Here is an 11,071-nt window from a genome sequence, read left to right as displayed (position 1 = left end):
TCAGTGACCATTGTGGTAATTTTTCAGTAACAGACATTTAAGAACCTCATTTTTACTTTGTTCACATACTTATATATCAAATAATTACATCATAAACAAGTTTTGGTGACATATATATATATATATATATATATATATATATATATATATATATATATATATATATATATATATATATATATATATATATATATATATATATATATATATAGAGAGAGAGAGAGAGAGAGAGAGAGAGAGAGAGAGAGAGAGAGAGAGAGAGAGAGAGAGAGAGAGAGAGAGAGAGAGAGAGAGATTCTTACTTTATTCTCACCAGAAAAAAAATTATCAAGAGAAACACGCTTGAAAACTGTTTATCATTAAAATATGAACATGTTCTTCTAGAATCATCTTCTTTTTGTCGTGTTATACAATATTCGGCAGACAACACAGTTTCTCATGCAATGGTAATGGTTCCACTTGTGTTGAATTGGTAGTTCAGAATCAACCCCAACAACCAAAATGAATTTGATCTGCCATATCTATATTGGATTCCGAAACTTCATAAAAATCCTTACAAACAAAGATACAAAGCGTGTTGCAGTAAATGTTCTACCATGCCCCTTTCTTTACTCCTTTTTCCTTACTTCACAGCAGTGAAGGAGAAACTTTAGGAGTACTGGGGAACAATATATTCGAGAAGTGGTATAAATCAGATGTGGATTCTTCAAAATTCAGGGAACTTTTGGAAAATGCGAAATCAAAAAAATCTACCAAAATCAATGACATCAAAACTTACGACTTTTCAACTCTATATACAACCATTCCCCACGATAAATTAATGTCCAGGCTTTTTGACATCATTGACAGCTACTAATTCATTAAAAATGGAACTCGTAAAACTTACCTTGTCATTGGTCATTTGCAAAATTATTTTGTAAAAAAACATTCTGATTGTACACACAAGTACTCTGAAGTTGATAATAAAAAGATGCTTGAGTTTCTGCTTAATAATATCCATGTGGTTTTTGGAGACTAGGTCTTCCAACAATCTGTTGCAATTCCCATGGGTACCAATTGTGCATCGTTATTAGCAGAGCTATTTTTGCATACATATGAAGCTAAATTTATTCTAAATCTTATACATGAGATGAAGAAAACACTTGCTTTCAATGGCCTTTAATTCGACATGTAGAAATATCGACGACATATTATCAATTAATTAACAGTGGTTATTTCCATTCATACGTCGACATGATGTATCCCAGTGAACTTTAAATAAAAGATACAACAGAGTCTGACACATCTCTCTCATATTTGGATATTTTGCTAGAAAAGGACGTTAATGGTAATCTCACAACTAAGCTTTATGATAAAAGTGATGACTTTAACTTTTCAATCGTCAACTTCCCTTACTTATGCAGCAATATACCATTATCACCTGCATACGGGGTTTATATCTCTCAGTTGATTCCATAAGCAAGAGCATGCTCTACGTATGAACAATCCCTAAAACGAGGTAAGTTATTGACAAACAAGTTGATGAAACAAAAATATCAAAATTCTCGTTTAAAGTCATCATTTGGTAAGTTCTATGGTCGATACAATGACCTTGTCAGCAAATACAATTTATCATTAAGTCATATGCTGACTGACGTTTTTCATACTTGTTAGTATGTTAGACCATTATTTACACACTGAATTGTCGATGGATTGTTCCGTTATTTCCCGATCATGACAAAGAGCTCCCAAACAATCAAATTAAATGATGTGTGACCAGTGGGCAGGGGATGCTCACTCCTCCATGGCACCTGATCCCACCTATGATGATCTAGAGGTCCGTGTTTACTCTGCTCCTGATTTGTATTGTTTGAATGGACTTCTGAGCTTGAATACTGTACGTTATCTCCATATATTTCATGCAATTTGCAAGCAAAAGATATCACGATGCAAGTTTTCTATTTACTTCTGCCCAGTAATTTTAATTTGTTCTTAGCATGATAGGATGCATTTTCCACGTGTAATTGCAGTATTTAAAGGGAATCAAAGATATATGGACAATTTTATTTTTTTCTGCTTCTGCTGAATAAACATTTCCTTATCCAAATATGAAACACAGAATCTATAATCCATCATATTATTGAAAAAATCTAAATCATATAATAATTGATTTATTGATTGATTGGTCAACATGACTGATTACACAATTACCTCCAAATAAAATGCTTGTATTATAATTTCTCTTGTATTCACGAAAGTTTATACGTTTATACCTAACAATTTTAAGCTGCAGACATTTCACTGACAAATAGTAAGAACACACATTAATATCTACCTACAGAGAAACCGTGTTTGTTATAAAGTGTGTCCAGTTCTATTTTTACTTTTATCTTGTAAAATAACACACCATATTTTTATAAGAAAAATAGCAAATCGATTTCTAAAACATAATTAAATTCCATCGATCATATATTACAATTCAGAGTTCAATTTATAGATACCAAATTTACAATCTATTAAGGAATTTAAAAGCCTAATCAAATAGTAATCGTAATTCTGGAATGCGTTGTTCAGTGGAGTGAGCTTTTTAGGAATGGTCATTCCCTACTAGGACATTTTCCATTAACAATATTGAATACTCATAAAAAGTTCTGGCCCTGGTGCGAGTAAAAAGATAACCAAGAGCAATAAATGAACTCTCACATTCAGCAACCTTAAGAAAATAACTATAGATAAGAGTTGTCCCGCTTTGTCGTCTTATATATTTTGACTAAATCTTACATGAAAAAAAGCAGGTGTCGATCAATGATGTCAAAAAGCCTGTACTTAAATACCGTGGGAAATAGTTGTATGAAGTGTCTAAATGTCGTACGTTTTCAACGTTTGATGTTATTGATTTTGGTAAAATTTTGTAATTTATTTTTTTTAAAAAAAAAGTTCCTTGGAGTGTTTAAGTATCCACATCTATTGACACCACTTCTCGAAATATTGTTATACAGTACTCCTGAAGTTTCTCCTTCACTGCTGTTAATATTTTAGTGAAGAGTAAAGAAAGAGGCTTCGTAGAACATTTACTTTTCATACGTTTTCATTGCTGTGCATCTATGATATCTAGATCAAGTCTCAAAACATATTCGAAAAGATCAATTCTAGCATTAAGATATTTTCTACACCCAATAAAAAATGGTAGACATCTTCTTGTTTAACACAAACACAAGAACAATAAGGATTGTCAATAATATTACGTTTGACGTATAAATCTTGATTGAGAATGCAGTTATGTCTTAATTTAGTAAGGATTATATTTGTAAAGTGTTTACCGAATGAAAAATAAGAGAAGCATCACTACTTATTATTCTACGGAAAGAGTTAACTGAGATGGCCTCTCTTGTGTCTGTATTTAATGAATTCCATTTTTTGACAGCGTCTGATACAAATGATTTATCAAACACTTCTAAACCGGCTTTTGGAATCGTGAGTTGATCTTTATTGCGAGTATTATATTTCGAGTTTTTTTTCTGTGCCCTGGTACATGCACCTTCCAGTAAATTGCCTTGAAAAAATAGTTTTAATAAATCAGGCTTATTTTTAAGGAAAAATACATGGGTTTAATGCTCGACCATTTATCTAAAATATGGAGATCATGTTTTATCAGATTATATTTTTACCTATATTCTATATTAACTTAAATTAAAATTATTGCAATGAATTATCATCAGCAAATAGTTAACACATTGACAGCATATTTTTGCAAACATCATTGACATATATTAAAAATAAAAGAGGTCTAAGGAAGTGAGGCACATCCAACCTCAATGTATATACCATATGATCGTCAGATATACCATATGTTTTTAATATGAAAAGAAGGCCATTGTGCCATACTCTATCAGATGCTTTAGAGAGAAATATTTTTAATTTTAATACAATTATTTTCAATTGTAAGCTAATTATCGATACAAGCAGGTTTTTTACCTGGTCACAGTGACCAGGTAAAAAACCTGCTTGATATCGATAATATAGTTACAATGAAAATAATTGTATTAAAATTAAAAATAATTCTCTCTATAATTACTTACACACCTTAACAATTACACAGACTTGTACAATGTAGTTAGAAACTAACGACTAATTCGAGTGTTAATCTATGGATAACTGTAAACATTTTTTGGGCCATCAATGCTATTTATCTTGATTTTTGACATCAATGCCTTTGTGAAATTTAAATGCATGATACACAGATATTTCTTAGTGACCATAACCAGTTTTGCCTCGCTGAACACGCTAAATATCAAATTAGAAAACTGATATTATAAATGCATGCAGTACAAATGTGTGAAATTGTGGCCTAAAATGTAACAAGTAGTCCTTTTTTTAATATTTGCTCACTTAATGTTTATGTGGAAAAAAAAATGATTTGTTATAGATACTCAACTATTAGCGACATTTACAAAACAGTTTGTCAAAAATCATGAAAATGATAAAAATAATATATATGTTTATACAAGTAAATTGAAGACGTTTTGTCGCATTCAGTTTCATTTTTCATTCAAAGTTTCTCAAGTATGTCCTACAAAGTAATAGAAAACTGCATAGAGTTACAAGGGTGATGGCAAAAGGGAAGAAAAGTCAACAAATTCTAACTGTTTTAAATTTTTTTTTATTCATACAAAATTTTATCCACAAAAAAGTGAATGGGATTGGGTAGCAGGCAAAGCCTATTTTAGTCCTCTCCCTAGAGATTTGATACATGCATCATTTACAACCAAATTAAGTCCAAAAAATATATAACAATCCATGCAACTAAACTGTTTTTAGCATGTGTCCTCAAGTTTGACATCAAGCGCTCTGTTAGACGCATCGTGCATAGTTTGGCGAAGATACAAATATAATTTCAACAAACGCATCTTTCATTGGATTCGATTCAAAATCTTATGGATTTAGCGACGGGCAAATAGTAAACCTTTTCTAAAGTTATCTTTAAATCTCTTGATCGGTCTTTAAATTAGTAAATTACGCATATTTGAATCCTTCCAAATTTCTGGCAAAATAAACACAAGGTACATATAAACCTACACAATGGTAGGAAATTTCTTGAAGAATAATTTGCTCCTATATTTTGCACATTTCTTTCAGTAAGGAAAAGACATTTATCTTCTGTTTTAAAATTTCGAAGGTATGGTATTTAAATAAATAAGGTATTGCAATGAAAAGCGACAGTCGAAGCTCTTTTTGCGTGGTATCAAGTATTGCTCTAATTAATATGCAAAATTTGGCATAAAGTCAGAAAAGTATTATTTTATAATTTTTTAAATATTGTCTTGTCTCCATGGTATTAAGTAATATAAGCATTTTGATGGTCCTTCATTTATGACTTGATTTAATTAGAGCAACTCATTAATTGTCGTCACCCCAAGTTTTGTCTTAATGTTTAGGAATATTATGTTTCGTGTCCAATGTTATCAGTGTTTTATCATAAGATTGCTGTTTGTAAACATCAAGTTGAGACAGTTCAACATATTGTCATTTAACTGTGAAAAGTATCCCTATAAGGAGTAATCTTAGCATGCATATATATCAAACAACTTAAAAAAATGGTTTTAAGGTAATTTTAAGGTAATTAACATTTTCATTAGGTGACTTTCCTTTGTCTAAAGGTAACAGGGTTGTCAATTGTCTGATCTTATATACAAAACAATTATATTTTTTTCTCTTGTTAGCTGCCAAGCTTGCTGGAACTTCTATTTCACTTATACAGCAAATAAAGGGTTGAAAACTATATTGCAAGCCAGAACTTTGAAATGCAAAAATTGAATAATACCTGGCAAATATGGAAAGGTATATTTGACAATATTAATTTTAAAATCTGTTACAATGTGCGAGTTTTCTTACTTCAATATTCCTCTTTCACCTGCATATAATGGTTGCACATCCCAACTTATTCGATACTCAAGACGACCAATTTTTAAACCTAGGCAGGCTACTGACACATAAGTTGATGTTACAGGGATTTCAACAATCTCGTTAACAGTCAGCATTTCGTAAATTTTCGTTCGTTATATTGACCTTATTTCCAAATATAACATCACTGGGTTGTATTTTGGCTGACGTGTTTCACGCCAATTGCTAGGCTTTTGTTTTCATACTAAATTTAGCTACGGAATGTTCCGTCTACCTGATCAATATATAGAGCTCTCGGCAGGTGTTTTCAGTTGATAGGGGATGCTTACTCCTCCTAGGTACATGATCCCACCTCTGAAATTTCTGGGAGTCCGTGCTTTATGCCCTATTCACAGATTTGTATTGTTTGTAGATTTTGAGACTGTTTGTTGTCTTCACCTTTTTCATTTAGCTGATTTATATGACGTATTTTTCCTTCTTTCTTATAAAATATTAAACAAGTAAGCTTCCACTTATCAAAATGAACGAATGTGAGTAAGAAACTGCGAGAATGTGCGAGCGAATGGGTAAGAAAAAAATCAATATATATTACATGTAAAATACATGTATATCGATTGCTATACTCAGATAAAAAAAATAGATAATAAACTGTTTTGTGTTTATGTTTAGGAATCCACATGTATTAGGTTCAGGGATATCTTAATATCTTATGATATTTGGGGAGTATGTCCTTGCTCCAATGAAAAATATGTATAACAAAAGCCAGCTTGGATGGCTCAAGACTTGAGGACGACAAAGTACGTATCCCATTGAGTAAGAATAAAAGCATTGTTTAGAAAAAAAATTCTAAAAAATGAAAATTAACTAAGGCAGAAAAAAGAAGTATAAATATTGCAACGAAGTTTACAAAAACATTATTCTTTACATATATAGAAATCCTTGGGTCAAATTAAAACCCCCATTAGAGTTTACATTTACTGCAGAGATTAACCCTTAAAGAGCGGGGCTCTTTCTATATCCTCTTTTCTTGACCTATTTCATTTTTTATTTTCAAAATTGAATATTTAATCATACGTAAAGCATATGTTTTTAATGCAAAAGGTGAAGATAACAGTGATCGATCTAAAAAAAAATCTATAAAATACAAATCTGTGAACAGGGTATAAAACACGGACCCCAGGAAACACCAGAGGTGGGATCAGGTGCCTAGGAGGAGTAAGCATCCTCGTGTTGACCGTTAACACCTATTTGACGATAAAAGTTATTTTTTATGTATTAAATCATTTCTGTAAAGCATTAATGGATATATCGTTTACATTGACTTAAAAATTATAGTCTCAAAAACTGACAATTAGCTTAAAAAGTCAAGCCGAATGGTTTTAATTCTTTCACTATCTTTCAGGCGAGCAATTATTTCTGTGCCAGCAAACTCTAGTTCAACAATACATTCGTAATGAATAGGAAAACCCTCTTCTGGAGGTTCAATTTCTATTCTTCCCGTCTCAAAACACCCTTCCTCAGTTACGTATCTCGGATGTTTCTTTTCAGATCGGAAAAGAACACACCGAATCGGCTGGAATCGCTTATTTTTCCTGTCTTCATCATGAAAAGATTCCTCCAGTTCATATGGACGAACATCACCGAGTTTGATCATATCACCTGCATTGTAGAGTGATCTAAAGCAGTGTTTACACCAGATTTCGCCTTCTTGTATGACCTTCTTACTCTCATCATCTTTTTCTTCAGTAAAAGGTCTCATGGTTTGGATTCCGTAAGAATACCTACAGACACGTGCTTTTATCACATTGTTTTCATGTCCATAGAGCACTGCTCCGTTAAGAACGGCAACTGATGAATCGAAAGGAACATAGACAGGTATATTTTTAGCATATTTTCGGATTTCTGTAGTCATGGCAGCAGACTGAGCTATTCCTCCCACAGTTATTACACAATTGATATCACCATGCTTTGCGAGAATCCGCTCCATTTCTGCTAAGACGTTGTTAGCAATAGGTAAAACGAAATTTTCCAATAAAAACGAAGAAGATAAGAATAGCTTCCCCCTTTTTTTAACCTGAACATCTGGAAAACTTTCAAGATTTTTGAAGTGATCTTCCAGATTGCAATCCCATGTTTTTTCTGCAAGTTTTTTAAGAGATGGTGGAATTTGTAAGCATAACGGTTTGTCTTCCTTCGGGTCAATAGGTCGCTTCTTTTGTTCAAAGTCTCTAATTAATTGCATGTAATCTGATCTTTTGTTTTTTTTAAATGCTTTCATATTCTCTTCTCCAAATATTTCACTCATCCAATTGCTAAATCGTTCATTGATGGCGGTTCCTCCAAAGGGACCCCCGCTAGCTTGTTCAACAATGTGAATCTCTTTGTCACTCTTTATGTCCATCACGCTGATATCGGTTGTACCACCTGAAAGTGGACAGAACATTTTTGCAGATGCCTGATTTAAAATGTGTGCTTAAGGTTTGAAAGACTAGTAATTTTTTCCTAAGTCAAAAACATGGTGACCTTATCAAGGAAACTTCATTTTTTTCTCCAAAACCAAATGAGTTTAGAGATAAACAGAGAAAAAGTAAGTATTTCTCATACCTCCCATATCAAACACCAAGATTTTTCGTTCTGTAAGGGTAGTCTTACTATCTGAATCTGGACTGTCTGTTGTATCATTTATCATATGCAGTTTCTGTAATCGACAATAGAGGGCTGCTGCTTCCGGTTCATACACAAATATCATATCAACAGCCTTTATCCCTGCCTTCAAATTAACAAAATTAATTCAGTATTAACTTATTCCATTCTCTCTCTCTCTCTCAGTCTGTGTGTGTAGATGCATGTGTATGAGAGAGAGAGAGAGAGAGAGAGAGAGAGAGAGAGAGAGAGAGAGAGAGAGAGAGAGATTGGATTCATCATCTATGAGGTGAGAATTGAAACGTTGGAATGATTGCCACTTCAAATTCACAATATGTTTTCAAAAAAGTTTCATCAGCTATATATAGCTTTAAAATTTTTACTACCTGTTCTGCAGCTTCCCTTGTGAACTGTTTAGCGGCATCTGACCAAATGGCGGGAACCGTCAGCACCCATAAAATATCCTGATCCCTGACATTTATACCCCTCATATTTAGTCGCCCGTAGAGATCATCCTTTAGATAACGAATGAGCATACTGAGAATCGCCAATCCTTGCACTGACTTTCCACATTCATCCTCAATACTGTCTGATCGAGACACTTTCTGTTTTAAAAAAAAAAACCCACTATATTGCGCCATGTACTCAGATATCAGTTCAATACTAATAACTTGCGTGTATTAGAAAAAAAATGGACATAAGTAATGAGTTTTGAATGTTTTCTTGCTTACCTCTATAATATTAATAATAATAATAATAAAAAAACAAGATGTGCTTGTGAAACACTGATGCCCCCGTATGACAGATTTGGCGAAGGTTAAAGTTTCTCACATGCAACTCAAACTCCAAGATCAAAGGAATAAAAATGTTGTTACCCAAAGAGAGGATTTGTTCTCAATGTATATACCTGTGAAATACGAAAGCGCAAGCACTAACCATTAAAAAGTTATTGCCAAGATTAAATTTTTCCAAATATGGGTCAAGCTCCTAGATCAAAGGGTCAAATTAAAGATACCCAGGCCTTGTCATATGAAATATATATGAAATATTAAAACCCTAGCACCAACTGTTCAAAAGTTGTGGACAAGGTTAAAGTTTTTCAAAAGTAGGTCAAATTCCCAGGTCAAGGTCAAAATTGTTGGTATCCAAGGGAAGGCCTTGTCACATGGAATACATCTGTGAAATATGAAGGCCCTCGTACTAAATGTTCAAAAGTTATGTCCAAGGTTAAAGTTTTTGTTAAAGTAGGTCAAACTCAAAGGTCAAGGTCAAAATGTCAAATATTTATGTCCATGGAAAGGTTATATCACGATGAATATACATGTGAAGTATGAAAGCCCTAGCACCAACTGTTCAAAAATTATGGCCAAGATTAAAGTTGGGTAAATTCTTGTAAAATTGGGTCAAACTCCAAGGTCAAGGTCAAGAGGTCAAATATGTTGGTACCCCCCAAAAAGGCCTTGTCACAAGAAATGCACATGTGAAATATGAGAGCCATAGCTCCAACCAATAAAAAGTTATGGGCAGTTTTAAAGTTTTTGCGGACAAACAGATAAACAGACAGACAGACGGACGGACAGGACAAAAACTATATACCCCCGAATCTTCGATAACGGGGGCATAAAAACATATTTTAATTTTTTATAATTAAAACTAGTCTTGATCATTATCAATCTTACTTCTTTGTAGAGTAGCCTCATTTTGATATTCGTAAAGAAATACCAGTCCTGATGTTCTTCATTCTCTACCAGACTGGCGTACTCCTCTTCTGCTTTATAACCAAAGGAATGGAAGGTCTTGTCTGGATTCAGGAGAACCGATGACGGGGCCTTTGGCGACATTGTCTGGGCACCCTCTCCCGTCCAGTGGTTGATTTCGATTTTTAGTGGATCCAGTCGATAATCACTCCGAAAGGAAAAAGCATATCCACTGTACGCAGTTCCAAAATCTAAAGCGACTACTAGTAGCTTACCGTCAAGCGAACTCGCTCCCCCAGCCATGTTTCAACGGCAAGTTGTTAAATGTTCTTCAAAACAGAATTCCAAATTTAAAATCTAGAATACTCATAAATTTAAACTACGTACCAAAGTCGTAGACCCATCCCGAAATATTTCGGCGTAATTTTAAAGATAAACAAACCTTGGAGAAGATTCGTGAAACTGTAAGCTTTTAAAATATCTGTAGATTTTTTATGTGTCAAATACATATAGAGATCGATTTCAACCCCACCAGCAGTATGTACGTTCAGACAGGATACAAACTTGTTTACCTTAATTACTGCGTTTAAATTTTCTTCTAAGTAGACAGCGGAAGAGGTTGGTATAGTTGTTTCTTTTACTTTAATCATATTTATACTTGTGCGCATTTTCCCGGTTATTATTGTTTTTATTTAAATTTTTTGCTTTAATATTAAATGGTATATCGATATTATAAAAACGATTTTGATTGATTGATTGATTGTATGTTGTTTTACGTCCCATTCGAGAATTTTTCACTCATATAGAGACGTCACCATATACCGGTGAAGGGCTTCAAATTTTGACCTTTA

General features: G+C 33.2%; 1 protein-coding gene across 1 annotated transcript; it reads right to left on the bottom strand.

Moving 5' to 3' along the window:
* Window positions 1–7,231: 7,231 nt before the first annotated feature.
* Window positions 7,232–10,543, bottom strand: LOC133200899 (heat shock 70 kDa protein 12B-like). The gene is made up of 4 exons (XM_061336714.1): window positions 10,203–10,543; window positions 8,910–9,128; window positions 8,485–8,650; window positions 7,232–8,304 (listed from the first exon to the last, which is right to left on the bottom strand). The coding sequence occupies exons 1-4, from the start codon at window positions 10,521–10,523 to the stop codon at window positions 7,232–7,234; spliced, it is 1,779 nt and encodes a 592-aa protein (XP_061192698.1). The 5' UTR covers window positions 10,524–10,543.
* Between the last annotated feature and the right edge of the window lie 528 nt (window positions 10,544–11,071).

This window comes from Saccostrea echinata, unplaced genomic scaffold (genome assembly GCF_033153115.1).
Source record: "Saccostrea echinata isolate AGI-Se365-2 ecotype Australia unplaced genomic scaffold, CSIRO_AGI_Sech_v1 ptg000041l, whole genome shotgun sequence".
NCBI lineage: Eukaryota > Metazoa > Mollusca > Bivalvia > Ostreida > Ostreidae > Saccostrea > Saccostrea echinata.
This window is presented reverse-complemented; position numbering and strand designations above follow the sequence as displayed.